Below are 21238 nucleotides of genomic sequence, written 5' to 3'. Positions count from 1 at the left end.
GTCAAACATCAGCAACAAATACGTATAACAAGTAAATGTTCTCGCTTCGAGAGTGCACGATTTTGAGTTACCTTGTAGTTAATGCTGGATGGATAATGCTGTGGCTATATTATTTTTGTTATTAATTATTTATGTTATGTAGTTTTATCTCCTGAATTCAATAATATGACAGATATTATTTGTTTTTAATAAAATTGTTATTTAAATTTAAGCTTACCGGATGCAATTTTGAAACTATAATATGAAAATGGTGTCCGATAGTTGAATAGTAAGTGAATTAAGGATCATACAATTCTTATTCTCAACTGCAAAGCGCTTCAATAATGTCGCCGCCGTCACATCCGTAACCCTGATAATGAAAGAATTTCAAACAAGCGGCGGATGAATCATGAATTTCATGATAGAACTTAATCAGATAGGAATTTCATGTGAGCAGATCGAAACAATCAATTGATTGAAATAGGCAATGTTAAGAAGATGAGCTCAATAACTAGAGTCGTGTCTTATTCTCTGCCTTAAGGAAACGCTGTACAACCTTCAGATCCATCTTCAACAATAGGGTTCAGTCTGATGTTAGTGACGCATTTCAAAGATTTCACATATATCTGAAACCAGCGCCCCTTGAAACTATCTATAGAACAGCTGTGCCACAATATCGACTTTTCACTGCGATTCTTAGTATACAACAAGTCTTCTTGTGACACGAAAGTACAGGGTATAAGCCGCTTCATTTTCTATATGTAGCTTCGCATGGCGAAAATTTCCTTTTACCAAAAATTGCTCGCCACGCTGCACTTTTAGTGACCTACAGTCCCTTCAGACACACACACACACACGCAAACATAGACACACACCATCGTTTGCTATTTTGTTGGCAGCGTGCCCCATCAATCCATTGAAGCGTTCAAATCATGCATGTGCCCCACCACACTTGCACGCGACTAGAGGCCACTTTTGTTGTGACAGTGACAATACAACTCAACCGCCCCCAACCCAACCCCCTGAAGGCTCTATAGAATTCACCCGCTGCGCTACTTTTCAACAGAGAAACATAAATTGTTTGGCTAATTGCAAGTGGCTTTCGTCTGTCGCCGCTGCCGCTCAAGCAAATTGTGTAGCAACAACAGCAACAAGGGAGCATCGAAGAGCAAAGGAAGAGCAACAACAAAGAAGTTAACAAGGACCTGCTTGGAAACAATGCGGGAGCCTGCTCCAGCTCCAGGTCCAGCTACAGTCGCTTTGAGTTTCATCTTTCTGCGCGTAATTGGCAGGAAAACTTGGGCGTTGGGCGGCGAAGATACAGTTCTTTCAGCCAAGAAAGTTGTCTGGGGTCACAGATCAGCTCAGAATTGGCTTGTGTCGCTGCAGAGAGTGTTGCCTTGTGTACTGCTATTAAAAAGCAAGTTAAAATAGTTGTAAGATATTTAATATTATGTTGTTTAAAGTTGGAGCTGAGATAAGAAAGTTCAAGAGGAACAGCTGCTGAATGGCCCATAAAATAGGAGACATATTATCCCATTCAAATTATCCACAAGCTAGAACCCAAACTCAGATCTGTTTGTGTTATCTAACTGATTAAGATTATCTAGCATTAAGTGCAGCAAAACTATCGAATATTTTGAGGAATGACATCGATAACAATAACAAGAAAGAACCGCATTTCCAAACAATTATTTCTGTTAGAGCTATAAAGTGATAATATATGAATACGGTTTTCCAAATATATTAGCTTGGTTAAGATATCTTGAAAAACAGAAAATCTTTCCATACAATACGAGTTAGTAATCCGATGTTGATCGGATTTTACAAATAGTATAACTGGTTAATCGCAAATTTGGTAAAGTTTTTAAGGACGCAACAATGGATAGTTTTCAAAGAGGGAAAAGTTTGCAAAGCAACAAACAGAGGAACCTGTCTATATCAAGAATACTAATACTCTCTGCCATAGTTTAAAAATACTTTAAAAATATATCAACGAGCATTTGCTTCGTCATTTTTATCTGTTAAGTTTTTCATGAAACCTTGGGTATTACCCAAATTAATTTTATAATGGACACATTAAATAGTCCAATCAATAATTATGTTAAATTCTGTGTGTTTTGCCTTTGGATATTTGGATATGATTTTAGCGATTCACTATTTTCCACACAATTTCCTAATTTGAACAGCATATTTTGACATATTCCACTACATTTTCATATTAATATTTTATTGCAAATGCGAAATATTGAAACACATATTTAATGACAGAGCATAATGTTGATTTGCCTAACTAAGCGAGTATATAGTATAGTTGATTTGCCTTACTAAGCACCTGCTCTTCGTAGCTGACATTTATCGAAAGACGCAAAGCTCGCCATTTTGAATGGCAGCAAAACATATATTTATAACAAAACTTTCTTAGCCAGCTTGGCATTTAAATTGATTTGATTTTTATCCACAGACAAAGAGTGAACTTTTATTAAACCTATAACCACACAGCACAATGGAGAGCTTAGGAATTTCTCAACTTGTGAGCAAGGCAATTTTCTGACTTGGTCTATTGGGAATTTCAAGTTTAATGCAAATATAATTAAAGGCTCAGCATTCATGCGAATGCAAACAAAGGAGGTGCTAATTGCTAAACACATATTAATATATAACAACCCAAAGTATTATAATAATAGCAAATAAAGGAAGCCAATCAGAACTGAAACAAAATAACCTAATAACATAATGAAAGGCTTACGGGCTATGCAAACAAAGAACCTGATGCTGATATTCTGCAAAAAGGGCCGTTAACTCTAATGTGCAGAACATGAAATACCCTTTAGAACATCCGCGCATAGTTGCTTGATGATATAGATTTCCTTCTAAAAATTGATTTTTGCTCGCAGGCAAATAGATATCAGATGTGCTAGTTATTTCTATATTATTTGTATATATATATATATATATATATCTTCTGGTCAGAATGAATCAAAGTCCAAAATACCTCGCTTAATATACGTAAATCCTCAGCTAGGGTATCATAATATTATCGAAGTAATAATTAATCCTATACATATTGGAACATGGAAATACCAAATATCAAACTAATGAACTTTTCACCTACCCCCCACACCCACCCAACATTGTTTCATTGTTTCTCTCTGCATACATTTCCCTACATGTCGTTTAGTGGTGGTCGTTAACCAACAAATGCGCTCAACCACAAACCTATTGATTATAAACCTGGCCGTCTCGGACATACTCTTCGTCATCTTCTGCGTGCCGTTCACGGCCACCGACTATGTGCTGCCGGAGTGGCCATTTGGCAATTTGTGGTGCAAATTCGTGCAGTATATGATTGTGGTAACATGCCACTGCAGGTGAGTTTGCTGAAAGCTTAATATGGCCAGTGTAACATCGTGCTGCGTTACAGTGTCTACACCCTCGTCCTGATGTCCTTCGATCGCTTCCTGGCCGTCGTGCATCCCGTCACAAGCATGTCCCTCCGCACCGAACGTAACGCCACTCTGTAAGTAACAATACTCTACACTTGTTCTGATAGTGACTGTAATTACGTCAATTAGTTCGTGTTTGGCCAATGGCTTAGTTTGGGCCACAAGTTGGCTCGAGTTGCTTTGGGTGCTCTTTGGCTTAGCACACGGCTGTAGTTTAGTAGTGTGTACACTTATCACTTTGAGTACATGGCACAATGTTGAGCGTATGTGCTTTTCAAATAATAAATCTTCATATCGAAACTGGGATTCGACTCAACTTAATCCACAAAAGAACACACATTTGAATGTATTTGATAGATGTATGAGGGTGAGTTTAAGAACACTTAAACTACGAAGCATATTCAACGATTGGATTGATTTTTTTTTTATAAATTGATTTTAGCTTGAAATTTGTATTTGTTTTCTTCGGTAAAATTTAAAGTCTTTTCAATATCTTTAACAAATAGACTTTAAATTTTTAAATTCTTGAAATAATTATTTATTTAATTACTAAAATTTGTTTTATACTTACTCTTAATTTTGTAGAATAAATATATTTTTTTACCCATTTTTAATGGGTATAAGGGTATATTGTATTTGTGCAAAATCCAAATGGATGTAACAGACAGAAGGAAGCATCTCCGACCCCATAAAGTATATATATTCTTTATCAGCACCAATAGCCGAGTCGATCTAGCCATGTCCGTCTGTCTGTCTGTCCGTCTTTCCGTCCGTCCGTCTGTCTTGAAATTTTAGATGTAGGTGCTCCTAGTGCCTGCGCAGATCGAGTTTGTTTCCGATAACCGATAACTTACTCCTTTTCCGAGCAATCGATAAAAATCGATATCAATATCCTGTTTTTTGGGCACTTTTGGTAAATAATAAGAGCTATAGCTTCTAAAAAAGAATATATATATGCATTTGATGTTGGAAGAAGAGGGTTCAGGGTATCCCCTAGTCGGGAGCTCCCGACTAGAACCTCTTACTTGTTATTTTTATATTTTATATTTTTAATATTTTGTACTATTACGTTTATTTTTGTATATTTTTATTCAACGAGCCAAGGCTTCCAATTGTATGTTTAACTATTAATTAGTGCTGTGTGCCATAAGTATACTATTTTCATGTGTAATATTTTCCAGTTAGATTAACCGCCAGGTTAATAAACAGCTTCGATAAACATGTCAGAAAAAAATCGAATTTCTTGACATTTAATTGAATTAAAAAATTAAATTAAATTGCATGCTAAGCTTGACAGGAACATGCAAATAAAAAACAGACGTTCAAATGGCTGCCAATTATCTAACCCATTTGAATTCATTTTTTCTGCTGTTTATTTTGTTTATTTTTTTTTTATTTTCATTTTTTGCACGCAGCGCTATTATGTGCGCCTGGATAACAATTGTGACGACTGCTATACCCGTAGCCCTGGCCCACTCGGTACGGATCTATCAGTATCATGGACGTGCGGGCACCGCCTGCGTTTTCTCCACCGAGGAGGAGGTCTGGAGCCTGGTTGGCTTTCAGGTAAGTCAAGCAATTGATTGCACGCTTTGTGGCCTCTAATCTGGGTGCGGCTCCCACTACGTCGCGCTAACACCCCTCCTCCACTCCGTCGCTCGAGCCTGTCCCGCTCTCTGATTAATATGTGAGCATTATTCATGCCTCGCCGCCAAATTTGTCACTAGCTCGCGGCTCTACACACGGAAATTGCGTGAAATTGCAGAATGGCGACATAAGTGACGTCTACTCCAAAAGCAGACACAATTTCCATACAATACATCGTGTATACATGCATATATATTGCTTATTGTTGGCGTAAACTCATATTTTCCAGTGCTTGAAAGTAGCTTGCAATATATTTGCTACTTACCACACTCACTGCACCCACAAACACACACGCACACACACAGTGCTCAGCGCGGAGTGACAAACACGACAGGGACAACGACGTCGCGCTGACAGCGTTCCGCCAGGATTGGAGCCCTGTCAGAGTCACAGAAGCATGTAACCAGCTGCACTGTGCAACTGGCATTCTTAATCAGCCGCATTTCATCTGATGACATTAGCCCATATGCTAAATTATTTTATAACAAATTATAGAGTAAAGTTTTAAGAGTTCAAAATAACTAACTTTAATAGCAGTAGCTACTATACCATACTACATACAGACTCTAGCCTGGACTTGGAATCCTCATTGTGCGAAGAATTGATAGTCCAACTTGTGCCTTACGTGTACTGTGTTAATCGCTTGAGATACAAATATGAAAATATTTGAGTGAAGTTCCTTAGAAGTTTGGTAGTTACCTTTATAAATTTACTCGGTTAGTCGGCTTAAGGTTCAAACCAGCTCCTTTCGGTGCGGTTCGTGACGGTTTCGACATTCTTGAACTTGGGGCGTGGTCTGCCATCTTAGGCTAATCTTAAGTTCTGCTTAATCGCATTAACCAAATATGGTTAGATTAAAAAAATAATTATAAAAAACTTAGAATTTCGATCTTAAGCCGGCTTGCGGTTTAAATAAGTATAAGACATTAATATTTTAAAGCATTTCTATCTACAAAACAAAAATAAACTAAGTGCAATTCCTAAGCAAGTATCAAATTTCAGCATTTGTGACAATTTTGTAAAATGCTTTGATTGAAACTTGAGCCACTGTGCTAACACAGTCACACACAGCCAAGAACACATTGTTGTTGTTTAGCAACAGACACTCAGACATGCAGACCAGACAGCAGTCCCAGTCCTTATATGTATGTACATACATTCAGCATGAGCTAGCAGCTGGCATCCAAAGCCGGCGTTAGAGACAGACAATGGCGTCGAAGCCAATGTACAACTTAATAATGCTGGCATTCCCTCCAAGGGAGAGCCAAATTGTAGTGTATATTTTGCAATTAAGTTGCATTTCACCAGTGCCAAGGGAAAACAAACTGTATACAAAGCAATCTTCGTGCAGCAAGAGAAGCGGTCTTTCACATCGCGGAAAAGTTTCCCCAAATGATGATTTTGTTAAGCAACATTTTTCCTGCGCACCTTTTAAATTTGAATGAATTTAATACGAATGAAATTCAAGAGATCTGCGGCCGGCTTTTCGCCACAATTGTCTATTAATTTGTATGTAAGCCAAATTTATAAGTAGTATCTATTATCCATAATCTAACATTTATAGTCAATAGCAATGCAATTCACATGGACTTCGTATTTTAATGTGTCCCATAATTAAGCTCGATTCGATAAGTTTATTACTTAACTCCATTCTGCTGTAGGTCTAAAGAAAACCCCGAAATTGCAAATATACTTATGTAGATATATGTTTTCTATTATTTTTAACAGAACACATAATTTTGTTTTCAAAATATGTTTTTAAGACTAAAATATAAAAAGGTTGCCGGTTTGTGGTTATGTTTTTTTTTTTTTTTTTTGATATTTAACATTATTTAATACGTTTTAGGTAAGCCCCAATTTAAATATTTTTACAAAAAAAAATATTTTAAATCTCCTCGAGTATCGTTCCGAAAATATGATGCGATCTATATTGCTTCTATACGCTTTCAGTTGCATATAAATCTTGGTGCTCTTCTGCGTGCTTCCAAATTGATTTCTAGCCCTATTTACGTTTATTATATATTTTTATAATTTTATTTCTCAAATATTTCTCATACTGCTCTAAAAGAATTCAATGCCCAATTTAGCTTTAAGAGCTACTTCTCCAGTTAAAATGTTTGCTTTGACAAACTACGTCCATGCTTGGAGGGCGCATTCAGGCATTCACGGAGAGCTCTTAGCACCTTGGCCCAGCAAGCAACAAGGTGTGCAAATCGTGGAGTGCGACATCTAACGTGGACGAGAACAACAGCATGGCGTGTCACAGCAATTTCAAGCCGGAAGGATGTGGCGAAGCAACCCGCACTTGTGGCCAATGTTGTCGTTCAACACAAACATCATCACAACAACAATGATAACCCACTAACTGCAGTTGTTCGCCTATTTGTCTGAGTGTGCGTGCGTGCGTGTGTGTGTGTGAGCGCGCGTGTGTGACCATGTGCCTATATTCGAACACCCCGTGCTAATATATGCACTTGTGGAGCTCGCGTCTAATGCTACTCATAGAGCAATTTACACAGCTCCATTCGCTGACATTGGCAAGGACAGGCACGGGCCTAGAAAGGAAATGTGAAGCCGGGTCGATATGTTGTGCCGTCTAGCATAGCATATAAATCACAATTACTTTGGCGACAAGTAGGAAATTTCGACTATGGAACACCCTGTAAGTAGATATAGGCAAAACAGAAATCGTATCGCTTCTTGTTGCTAAACAGGAATTTATAATGTCAAAGCTATTTCGGCTTACAAATTATTTGATAGGAAAATGTGAATGAGATACCCTCCAAGTCAACTGGGACATGAAAGCGCAATATAAAGGGTATTACAAGTGCGACTTCACATATCCGCTGTCCGCTTGATATGGCCGCCAAACTTGTGCCATGGTTGGGTCTTTTATTTGGTTTTGCTGTTTATTTGGCCTGGACCCCCAAATGTCATTGCCATGTTTCAATACTTTGTTGTTGTTTTCTGTTGACAAACAGTTGAGCATTTCGCTGGCAAATTTGGCGTTTCAATTTATGGCTCGCCCGCACATAAAAATGGATCAAACTTTTGACGCCTAAACGCATCACAAAAAAAAATAAACAAAAACAAAAAAGAATAGAAAAACACAACAAAAATATGCGAGCAACATTCAACTAGCACTTCACATGTACAGAAAAACAAAAGCAAGAATGTTCTTGTCGAGAGTGCCCGACTGGGAAATACCCTAATGAAAGTTCCCTATAGTTCCGCCAAGCTCCTGCGGAGTGAAATATACCTAATCTGAGTAGCCCTTTTAGTAACCTACATGTGTATATTTATAAAATTCTTCTATAGTCAGAAGCTGGCAATAGATATTTTTTAGAGCTCAGGGGAGCAAGGAAAGTTTTGTGAATGTAGATCCATATTGAAAAGTACCTAAACCTTCTGAAATCAACGCATACCCTTTTAAGCTATTTTATGAGTACAGGGGAAACTGTTGTCATCGTAAATAAATAATAAAATAAAACAACAAGGCTAAAACAAAAGCAAAAACACGCCTCGAATCTGCCCCGTGTGGCATGCAGGACCACAGAGCTCGGTGGCTCTACTTTATTCCAAGTTTAGTTTACTCCAGCTCTTAAAGTTATTCGTTCTTGAAGTTGCGGTAGTGTGTTGGTCAAGGCTTAAGTGCTTTTCATTTCATTTATTGCAAACACTATTTGTTACCCATTTTCCAGCACACTCAATTGAATTAAAAAGTTTGCATTTAAAAGAATTAACGTAAAATAAATCCTTGGACTCGGAATCTTGGTTTTAGGTGCAAAACACTCGTTAACGATCTTAAATTCATATTAAATAAGCATTTTTTTCATTCAGCTCTTTGATGAGTATTATAAACTAAATATTTTTCGAAAGTTTCCAGTAAAGACAAAGCTTTTTTTAAAACCAAAATTTGTGTGCTAGTTACGCTGCCAGCATAAATTTAAAGCAACATTTCTGCATTTGATGAGTTGAAAAATAAATAGAAAACTTTGCATAAAAAGTTCTCAGCTGCCCTAGTCGGTTCGTCGATGAAACAAAATGAAACTAATTGCCTAGCCAAATGATAAGCGCAAATTTAAGGATGTTGCCCTACATTCCTTTTAGGAATTTATGATGCTAAACACTTCAGATGATAGACCATATAACATGCATATAGTACAATGAATTCATGTGAGGCCATAACTATCTATAAAGTTTGAAACGGCATAAAACTTCGTCTCCTCAATGGGCTACTTCCGAATTTTTAGCCATAGCTACAACAGCTACAGATACAATTGCCTCAGATAGAGATACATGCAATGAAATTTAACTACATTGTGAAATAGAATGGCCTAAGGTTTGCCTCTGTGATGGGAGGGGTTGATTGGAGGGCACATATTCCGGATGTTTCTGTCATAGACACAAGTTGAAAGTAGACGAGAAAACTTGTAGGCTAAACTTTTTCTACGCGCCTTTAAACTTTATGAGCCGCCTAATAAAAAGCCATAAACTGAAGTGTATGCCATATGATATACGAGGACCAACCAGACGATGGCGGGGTAGTGTGCAGGGTGTGCAGAGTGTGTGGCATTGGGGACCGGACCGACTCGTTAATATTTGGCGTGCTCAAATTGCGCCTGGGATTTAGCCATATAGCAACACCATAGAAACTGTCGCGCCTGCTGTCACTCAGCCAAATTAATCAACTTGAGTTCGCGATCCCCTCACGCGCATTATTGGCCCAGTTTTTCCGGGACACACATTCAACATTGACATTAAAGCTCCAATAGTTTTCTCATATTTGGCACAAGTTGTAAGAGAGTAAAGGAAACGTCTTTATAGCTAAAACTACGGGTGTTAAGCCTTAACAGAGCTGAGTAAAATCTCGTAAAAATTTTACTATATTTTCAATATTTATCGGTTGCGAAGCGTGGGTAGTGGAACAGTTTTTCGCCTATTGCCGATTGAGTCACTATTTGAAGTAATATCAACGTAATACTTTTTAATTACTCTTAAAATATAAAGTTACCTTAAATAAAAGAAAAACATTTCTCAATACACAATGCAATAATGCTCCCCTAAAAAATAAGATACTTTGCTAAATATACAACTGCAATTTAATATTGTGTAAGAGAAGGAAGATCAAATAACGAGTTATACAACGGGTCACGAGGATATGTGTGATACGTGTTATTCGTTGCGTCAATATTTTATAAACAACAAATTAAAAACTGCAATTTGTTCAATCTTTTTTCGCTCTTCACTAACGTGCGAGATTTTCACCCAGTTTTCGCCTCGAAGCAGCTTTTGTTGTTTCTTCTTCTCAATACTCAATACAATAATGCTCCCCTACAAAATAAGATACTTTGCTAAATATACAACTGCAGTTTAATATTGTGTAAGAGAAGGAAGATCAAATAACGAGTTATACAATGGGTCAATGGGATATGTGTGATACGTGTTATTCATTGTGTGCGCAGTGGGTCGTAAATAACATCATTTACCTACTAGCATTAACTTGATCATCATTGTCATCGTTATCGTAATCGTCATCAGACGGCCCTGACATTGCCCTTGCAAATAATGTCCTTTGCAATTTATTCTTTAATTAATACGTCAGGAATGCAAAACAATCGCAATATTGCCAACATTTTGCTTATTTTTTTCCTCACAATAACTCTGTTAGACTGACGGCGTGGCCCTTAGGGTCGCGGATGGGTTGGCACCCGCATCATATCAACATCCTGGCTGCTCCTTACAGGCGCAAATGTCAGTGCAGATTACGTTGACGACGACGACTGTCGCCGATATCACGGGACATGTTCATTGGCCATGGCGCGTAATACAACCAAAGTGATTTCAATTCCGGCGCTGTCGGCCATTTTGCCATATGAATGAATGGGATGGTCCCCCGCCGCCATTCCGATCCACAGAAGCAGGCTGTCTTGTGGGTTGTTGGTTGGGTCGTGTCTGTGATTATTAACAATTGTGCCATGCGCGATTTCCTTTAGCCTCGTTTCATCTGGTTTTTCCGTTTTCCGATTCATTACATTTGCCCACCTTTGTGCATTTTTGTATTGGTTAAGCATTTCATTGAGATTCACAATCAAGCTCCAGTCCCGGATCCACACCCACACCCACCCCCGGACCCTTAACCAAAACCAAAACCAAAAAAAAGTTTCCCCAACCTTCTCTTGAGTGTGTTTTATTGCTTTCCACATAACCGACCCGGCCCCTCCACCCTTTTATGTATTTACACTTGGCTAGCTGGTTTATGGAAGCCTCGAAGCCACTTGAAACTTATCGCGCCTCAAATGAGTTATATTATGCCCGATTCAACGATTGCAGGTCACCAGCCAAGACCTGCCACAGTTCCGACAACACACGTACGCTGAATGCAGCAATAGTTATACTTTTGGTATGCTGCAAATGGCACATAAACAGCTTAATACCGTATAATCGTCAAAAATACTTATCAATACCGAATCCATGCAATATCGGTTATCTATATTTATTATTTTATGTTTGGATATTTTGTGTTATTTTATCACCTGACTGCACTGCAACGCTATACCTCTAATGAAAAAAATAGTTTATTTTAATTTTCGGGGGAAAGAGCGAACAAATTGAAATATTCAAGATCTGTTTATAAGTTCCTACTTGTCGGTGCGTGAAATTGCGAAGAGTTGAAGTTGAATTTCATATTTAATATTTACATATTTTACCTCTACCGTAAGCATGCATCTCTCATAATCGGATTTATCCCATAGCCGGATAGAAATACAACCACAATGAGCATTCGGCTATGAAAACTTTCACTCCAAATATGTAATTTAAGTATTTGCTTTTACTAAATAATTTGTTGTAAAATACTCTTGAATTAACTGGATTTGCTAAATAGCATAATTTAATGCCATTTCCACAGATTGAGCCGTCATCTTGTCAAACTTATGTCTAGAACTCAATTGTAGTACAAAACACAGCCCATTTTTCGGCTTATCTTCTATATAATTCTACTTTTTGCAATTGATTAGAGGCCCATATAAAGCGCCCCTGCAGCCGAAAGATTACGCAAGAATTCGTTTGACAACAGCTGAAGTAGGAACAGAATATTTTGAGCGATATTAGTGTCTACTAGGATTAGAATGAAATGGCAGCAGCTAGAGGAGACCAGGTTGGGCCCAGTCCCAAGCATTCACAGCGTGGTGTCTGGCATCCGGTGTATAGTATCTGGCCAGCATTACGGGTCAGTGCTTTTGGCAATTTCCAATGCAAAAACAAAAGCCGCTGACATGGCAGCAGATGGCAACAGCAAGCAGGGATAGGGAGGAGCATTTGAGGTTGAGCGTGGCCGCTGCTTGTGTCCAACTGTCGCCAGCTGCTTTTTCTTGGAATTGTCCTTTTAAATTTATTATATTAAGTTATTTGCGAGTGATTCCCCGTGGAAAATTAACATTCGAAGGAGTGTTTATTTTGTTTTCGGCAAGACACACACAAAGAGGAAAGGAAACAGCAAATGAAAACAACAAAGTCCTCGACTCGGACGATACTCTGTACCCTGCAAGCTGATGCCTTTCATTGTGGAAAGTTTATTTTTAAAGAGCATTTTTGGGGCAAAAAAATGACATTTAAATGCTTTTGTGTTTTAACTCTGAATTGCAACTTTTGTGGGAAACAGTTAAAAATAACGTGTCACTGGCTTTAATTCCTTTTGCCTAGCTGGTGGAATCGAAATCTACCTCTTCTGGGAAAAAGGGGAGTGTTGATGTGAAAATATGAAAGCTCTAAATTGAATGTATATATCCTTTATGATCCATTTGGACAGAGAAAATAATTTTACAATAATTAGTAAAATAAATATTAAGTGCCCTACAAGCTCCTTACGTCGAGCAACCATAGCACTCATATGCATGCCGTATGTAGGATTCGGAAATAAAACCAAAAGTTGTCGTGCTTGTACTCAGTTAAAATAAACATGCGAGTATAATATTTCCGCTCGTTTGGTAATATTATACTCATTTATCACATGTAACCCTGCATTGGATAATTAACTCACGACATATTGATAGAGAAGAAGATTCGAGTATGAACTGGAAGGTCAGTGTGGAGCTTGGCCGTCCCTACATGTTCATATGCCAGCGTCATGCACCTATTTTTTTGCCCGTTTTGAGGATTTTTTAGCCTCATCTAATTGCACCCTTACGTCGCAGACATAACTGTATATATACATACAAGCATGCATTCCCACATAAATACATGCACGTACAAAATACATACAAGTATGCATAGCTGCCTACATACATGCATACATACATGCATACATACATGCATACATACATGCATACATACATGCATACATACATGCATACATACATGCATACATACATGCATACATACATGCATACATACATGCATACATACATGCATTCATACATTCATACATACATTCATACATACATGCATATATACATGCATACATACATGCATACATACACGTATACATACATATATGCCTAACACATGCATACTTGCACATGTAAAACCTTAAATTCATAAAAAAAATTAATGATTTAATTTGAAAGCAATATGCTTAATATAAGGTAATGCTATGAGTTATGTAACATTTTTTTTATAATGTTTATAGATTACGATGTCATGCATATAAAATTCATATATGTATTTCCCTACATTTTCCGGTCATGCCATATGTTAATCTGCATGCACTCACGTCGTAATTATAGACTCATTTGAAAGACAGATGAAGAGCTTTGCAACTTTTTTATGCTAGTGCATGTAAAATGTGCAAAAAACCATTGTTTTGGGCCAGTTTTGAACCAAATGATTTTTTTTAATTTTTTGAATATTTGAAAAAATATATTTCGATTGCGGTGTAGGCTAGATTAGCTAGCCGAATCTATGAACCGACAATTTGAACAATCTCTATATACATCTGAGTAACTTAACTCAAAGCGAAGTAATTAATTTGCACCTCAGGCATTGAAATAAGCTGCACATAAGCCTATGCATATCCAAACATTTCAATTCTGAAAAACAATTACGCAAATATTTCCACCTCAACTTGTTTCCAACTTCCAGGTACTTTTATTAACTATTTAACAGCCACATCAACTGCTCGCATTTGCCGTAAACGAGTAAAATACTTTGCAAATTTGTAACAGACCCCCCGTCCCCAGCCCTTGCTTTAAAGCAGACATGAAAGAGCGTACGCTGTGTTAAACATAGTTTTAAAATTTTTATTGAAGCATTGTTTGATTATTGTCCACTGACGCATTTCCTTTTGCTTTTCTTTGCAGGTTTCATTCTTCCTGTCATCGTATGTGGCCCCATTGACACTGATTTGCTTTCTATATATGGGCATGCTGGCACGATTGTGGAAAAGTGCGCCCGGCTGCAAGCCATCGGCCGAGTCTCGGTGAGTTAAGATAGGCATACAAATATTACGCATACGCCACGTGTCGCTGTGCAGAAAACGCTAAAAGAGAGGCTTCATGCTTGGGTTTGGCATTGGAATTGAAATAACGAGCCAAAAGGCACGTTGTTTTCTTTGTTCTTTACTTCACACACACGAAAGGAAACACATGGCGGCAGCTGCACCTGCTCCATTCGACATGATGAATGCTCTTTTCTTACGCTTAGGCATTCCATCGAGTAAACACCGAATAGAATTTCGTGGGCGTTGCTCATAAATTTTTAAGTACACACTCTCCCTCTCTCTTGCTCTCTCTCTCTCTTGATTATTATATACCTTGCCAACTCTAACGCCCAACTGTTGCCATTCACTCATAAAATTTTTCCTATACACATCCAATTATAAATACACTTTAGTTAGACACTGTAAAAACTGTTAAACTTGTAAATAATTAATTGAAGCTTGAGCACCCGAAATTTTAGCCTTTATTGTCTTTATTACCCTTATAACTTTGTGAATAGCATTTCTCACTAATTTATGAGTTCTGATCTCGCAGCGAAAAACTCTCATAAAAACCGTTTTTCAATCTCAACGAGAAAAAAGGTTTATATCAGCGCAACTTTTTTGCTCGAATGTTGTCACAAAAATGTCATAAAAACGACTCTTTGAAATGTTGTAGGTAAAAAGTCATATCTGAACAAGAAGCATACCCTGTACCCACAATAAAAGCTAAACGGGGTATGAGTACAACTGAACGGAGAATAGAAATTCTTCCCGAGGGTTTCTTTCGATCTGTATATAATCAGAACTCTATATAATTCAGTAAGCTCGATCTATATCGCTCATTTCGAATCATTCGCTTTAACTTTAAAGTATACGACCACGTTGTATATATTTAGGTATACTTATTGTGCTAGAGAGAGTATGGAGAGTATTTACATCTAAAATGCGACAGATTCAGCTAAATCTAGATAAAAATCTGCGCAGAAGCATCTACTTTCTTAGCTTAGCTTTCTTAGATATTGCTACATAAATTTGTTTCACATTTTTATTATATCTAGCTAGCAATTGTTTTGGACACCCTGACTAGGGTATTGAACCTGCCGTAACATAATGTTTAGACGATAACATACATGCATGCATACATACATACACGCAATACAAATACACAGAGAAACACAGAAACTGCAAGTTGTTCACTTAGGCAACTTCAGTGCTTCTTCTTAGTCTCTGCACTGTGAAAAATTCGGCCTTGAATAACTTCTGCATTTATTGTCCAATCACTTTGGACATTTTAAGGGCATAAAGATGGAATATAAATAAACCTTAAATTCCTCGTATGCTTGAAGAGATTTATAGGGTAAAGAGAAATGTGCGCACATATCGAACAAAATCTTATAACAGCCAACAATTCCCTAACTAAACGCTTTTAAACATTTACAAAAAATCAGTTAGGTAACACAACTTTGATATGCCTTATTTACTCATTTTTAATGGGCAGATGACGTAATAAAAACGAACCAGTGCCAATATAAGGCTAATTGATCTAACCAAATATGCATTTGCTGCTAATGTACACAAACACGGCTCAATTTTAGAGTTACCCTCAATCAAAGAGTTATTTAACCTGAAATATTAATTGACAGCCAGGAAGTTTAAAAAGTAGCTGGCTGAAAATCAAGTGAACGATACCATAAAAGAAGAATACACAAAATAATGGGTGTTGTGTAAACAAATATTTTGACTTTGCGAGTCGCGTTCGGCAATCCAAATTGCGTTTTGATATGCTTCGCCCATTAGAATTGGACAAAAGGGTATAATGGTTGATTGCAAACATAGGTAGTAGTCAGAAGGGGGCATTTCCGAACCCATAAAGTGTACAAGCCCTAGCCACAATTAAGTTGTTTTTTTAGTAAAACCATTTACTGGGCTTGCCCATGGCATATTTAATGCTCCAAATCTTAGATATTACTTTTCACCCAATTCCCGCTGTAGCAAAATAAATACCGTCTTATCCTGAACTAAATATACAAAAATGGCTGGCAGTATGTCGTTTTAAGAAACAAATGTAGGAATCAACTGTGGGGAGAATCTCATAATGGAAAAATAAACTTTCATTCATTTAACCGCACTGCCCACCCAAGAGCGTTGGAATTTGCGAAAAACATATTAAATACATTTTGACAAAGATCTCTGAAAATGTGTTTAAAGCCTGTTGCAATTTTCCCCCAAATTTCCAAAGCCGCTGATACATGTATTCATTTAGTTTTAAGTTAGTACTTAATATAAAGCTTCCCCTTATAACCGTGCCCCCATTTATAATCCAAGAGGCGCGAATTTAAAAAAAAAAAGTGTGAAGCACGTTTCAAATTAATTTTCACAAGGATCTTTGGAAATGTTGTTAAAGCCGATTGGATGATAAGCAGATTACTTCAGTTTTCCGCCAATTTACCGCAGATGTGAATGGATTTCATAAATTTCGTTGTTAGATCTTTGAAAATTAGTTTACATTTTCTGGAAATGTGTGAATACGTTTTAAATGAATTTCAAGATATATAATTTTGATCATGGTGACAAACAGAGTTAATCTAGTCTTGTCTGTCTCTCCACAAAATCAACACACCGTAAACTTGCCATTCTGAGCAGGAATATTTGATTTTAGCAGAACCCCTTCCTGCTCTACCCAAAATCTTAAAAATATAGCCTTCACTGTATATATGCATAGCTAGTGGTTCCTTTTACTGATTAAGTTCCTCAAAATAACACTTGTATTAACCAGATTTACTTGGCAGAATAATTTAATGCCACTTGGGGCCTAGTCGTACCTCTTCCAACTAGAGAACTCTCACGACTTTCAACTTTAAAACGCGCCACATGCTGCGTATGCGTGATGTGACACTTTGTTGCAGCAAATCAAAAATCCAATTCCGCATTATGCCTGCATTGCTTCCACACACCCAGCATTTGATTGTACATTTGTGCGTGGGTGTGGGTGGTGGGTGTTTCTAAATGAGTATTTGTATATACCTACTCGCACGCACACGCACACACACGCACATACAGAAGCACGCGCGCAATACATCGAATGCATATGCAAATTGCGCATACGCCGCGTGACGCGTTTGTGCATTTGGCGTTGGCACTTGGCGCAAAAGGCTGGAGCTGGCAATGCCTGAGTTCATAAATTAGATTGTGTATACCAACTCAACTGCAGTAATATTTATTTTATTTAACTTGTTTATATTTTCAAAATAGACCAATGCCGGCTTATATTATATATGCTTTTCTCATTTATATCCTTACACTTGCAGCAAAGGCAAGCGACGCGTTACACGTATGGTTGTTGTTGTGGTTTTGGCCTTTGCCATCTGTTGGCTGCCCATACACGTAAGTAATCCTATTAAACCTTTTATACCACCAACTGCTTCATATATGCAATCACTTTGAGTTTATCCCTTAAAACGGAAACCAGTTAGCAGATTGAGTTAAAATTATTGCAGTGAAAACACCAATGACACTGGCTGCAAGTAGCACTAAAGATCAGCTGAAAGCCTTACAACCATTTTCATAAAAATATTTGCCAATTTTAAATGCACTTTACTTTAATTAATGCTTACAGCTTCAATTTACTGCTTATGTTATTAAAGTACAGTTACAAGCAAGCGGATTAAATAATTATCAATACTTTTGTTAAAAGCTTTAATGTGCTTAATGGCAAAACAGGTGAAAAACTTGAAGCTTTGGGTGAGCTTTTAATAATCTACTAAACATATTCATCTAATGTTGCTGAAATCTAACTGTGACCTAGAAAGCTTTCACACTTTTGTTTAATATATATTAAGTTTAAATAGCTTTTTTTATAAATAAATATTAATCAAATATAATTTATTAACACTTTTGTTTTAAGTTAGGTGCTTTTGAGATTCATAGATGCTTGATCATATAGTTTCTTGATTTTGGCTTAATAAAGCTTAATTTAATTTTTATAATATCACATGTATTTGTTAAAAGCTTTTATATTTAGAACAGGCGACGCCTAGCAAGAAATTTAGTTTAAAAGTATTTGATTTCCAAATAAAAGCTTTAAGCTGCATCTGCATTTTGGTGCTTTAAAAGCTCGAATACTATTTCATCTAAAGCTTTAATGGGCGTAAATCGCCACAAATGTGCTTGGCTAAAAATGTTACAGTCAAACGAGTACATTTAGTCCAGCTTTCCACTTAAAGCTTTCGTCTGGCAAGTTCATTTTCTCAACACATATCCGCATTCAGAGGTTACCGTAAAGCTTTAATCCGCTTCTGAAGCTACATATGTATATTCCATAAATGGAGCGATGTAGAAAAAATATAAGAACAAATGAATGCAGTGTGACAACACGCAAAAGTATTTATAAAGTGGATCAATAAACTCTTTAATGCTGTACGCAAATAAATTAATTTTTAATTAAGAGCCAGCACAATTTACAATGCAAAATATGACAAAACAGCATAATTTTAATTTCATATTAAAAAAAAAAAAAAACAAAAAACAAAAATGACAGCAAGTGTCATTGACATTTAAGGTCGCACACTTAAAAATAAAAGCTCCAGCTGCTGCGGCTGTGGGACAAACAGAAATAGAAAACCGGAACGAAAGACAAGACCTGGGTAAATAGTCGATACAAAATGCGAAAACTCGAACATACTCGGCTTAGTTATAGACGTCATTAGGCAGTAAATTGACATTTCCGCTTAGCAAATGGTTGCAATTATTTGCTCGAATGTTGAATATGCCAAGACGCAGCTGATATTTTTGTTTGCATAAAATCAATGCGCTTACAAATTGCAAATGCAATATACAAATTACAAATCACACTGAGACCAAATAAAACACACACGCACAAACGCACACACTCGCATGCACACGGGCAGAGATGGAGTCGGAAACGGAAATAGCAGCGACTGTGATTGATATGGAGAACAGAAACTAATGGCATGCACAAATTGACATATGTATAATACATTGATTGCCACAAATTGGGGCATGTTGCAGGTTATACTGGTGCTGAAGGCGCTCAACATGTACGGAGGCACACATCTAACTGTCATCATACAAATAATATCCCATGTGCTGGCCTATACGAACTCTTGCATCAATCCCATACTCTACGCCTTTTTGTCCGACAACTTTCGCAAGGCGTTCCGCAAGGTAAGGCAACATTTTATTATATTATTGTTGCAACAATCTTGACATTAGTATCATTTATAGCATATAGATAAAGAGTTATAAGGTCATTTCTTTTTGTATGTGCGCAATACTTCATTACAGTCCAATAATCGCGTAAACAGGCTTCCCATTATATTTTTTTTGACTAATAGGGATGCTCATGTCGGCAGTGCCCAACTAGGAGATACCCAGGACCATATTATATACAAAATTCGATGATTTAATATGTGTAAATATGTACATATGTGTATATCATATGACAATATACTTACCAAAATTCGAGAATTTAGCTTTTATAAGTTTCGAGTTATGCTTAACGAAACATGTCTGAAAAACAATATATATATTGATGTTATGAAATTAGGAGAAGATAACAAAGTAAAATGATTTTGGTATTGTAGAATATATTTAAAATTTCGAGACTCTAGTTCCGAGTTTGACGCTTTCACAAAAAAAAACGGACATGGTTCCGGTGGACTCAGTTCGTCGTCCTGTTCTAAAACTCAGCCACACTACACTCTCTGCAATATTCAACAGAAAAGATATCCCCATTCATTTCGGAAATCTTTAAACAAAGATCTTGGCTCGAATCGCAGCGTCTATTATTATCTTAGCTGTAGGCAATTGTTGTGAATGCTGTTCAAATAGTTGGCTTACAACTATATTCTATACTTGGAATAATTGTTACTGTGCACATCTTGCTCCCTCACAGGTTGTCTGGTGCGGCAGCCCACCGCCAATTGTGACCAACCAGCAGATGACAAAGACCACAAGAACTGCGACCGGCAACGGCACGTCCAACATAGAAATGCTGTAAGCTGGTAAGTTAAATTACCTTAACCTATTAACAAAATTTCACTAATACTCCCTCTCTCTCTCTCTCTCTCTCTCTCTCTCTCTCTATCTTTCTTTCTTAGTGTCTGCATTTGGTATTTCTGGAAAATATATAGTGTATTTGTGCGCATTGCGGCCACAGAATTCCATTAGACACTTTTTAACTAAAATTATTGCAGTTATTACAAACATTGTAACTTCATATGAATGCATACCCATTATATTATTTCACACACTATTTTTTTTCGGCGTTGCCTAACTAGATAGTTAAGCGTGTTTTTTTTTTCTCGAATAAATAGTTGTTTAATCCGCGACCCGAAAAATCTGTTGGGCGAATACGGGCATGGCGTCAGTTTGTTAAATATTTGTTCACACGTATTTTTCTTAACAAATATTTACATGAAAATAATAGGTATAATACAGCTTCTGAATGAACAGCAAGGGATTTTGAAGAGAAAAGCAAATATTGTTTTGGTGCAACAAAATATTGTTCTATATAATTGGAATTATATTTTCACAGAAAATATGTATGCTTGATCTATGGAAGTTTTCAACAAATGAAATCAAATGTGATTGCATTCAGATTTTAAATCCACTAAATCTGTTTAGAGAAAGGAACTAGGTTCAGGATATTCTTAGGTGGCCCGAGCTTAATGAATCCGTGTACATGGAAGAGGTGCATACATTCGCAAATGGTTTATGTTTTGTTATA

General features: G+C 37.0%; 1 protein-coding gene across 1 annotated transcript in view; it reads left to right on the top strand.

Moving 5' to 3' along the window:
• The window catches only part of LOC115768346 (allatostatin-A receptor), a 36519-nt gene extending 15555 nt beyond the window's left edge, over positions 1-20964 (top strand). Inside the window, exons 2-9 of the mRNA XM_030712910.1 lie at positions 3161-3350; positions 3404-3499; positions 4841-4991; positions 14372-14490; positions 17799-17874; positions 19519-19674; positions 20405-20513; positions 20610-20964. Coding sequence (XP_030568770.1) covers positions 3161-3350; positions 3404-3499; positions 4841-4991; positions 14372-14490; positions 17799-17874; positions 19519-19674; positions 20405-20509 — 893 coding nt within the window. The 3' untranslated portion in view covers positions 20510-20513; positions 20610-20964. The remainder of the gene's footprint in view (positions 1-3160; positions 3351-3403; positions 3500-4840; positions 4992-14371; positions 14491-17798; positions 17875-19518; positions 19675-20404; positions 20514-20609) is intronic.
• Positions 20965-21238: the final 274 nt, after the last annotated feature.

This window comes from Drosophila novamexicana, unplaced genomic scaffold, assembly GCF_003285875.2.
Source record: "Drosophila novamexicana strain 15010-1031.04,08,12 unplaced genomic scaffold, DnovRS2.1 tig00001753-arrow-arrow-pilon, whole genome shotgun sequence".
Taxonomy (NCBI): Eukaryota; Metazoa; Arthropoda; class Insecta; order Diptera; family Drosophilidae; genus Drosophila; species Drosophila novamexicana.
Note: the sequence above shows the minus strand (reverse complement) of the source record. Positions and strands in the feature narration are given on the sequence as shown.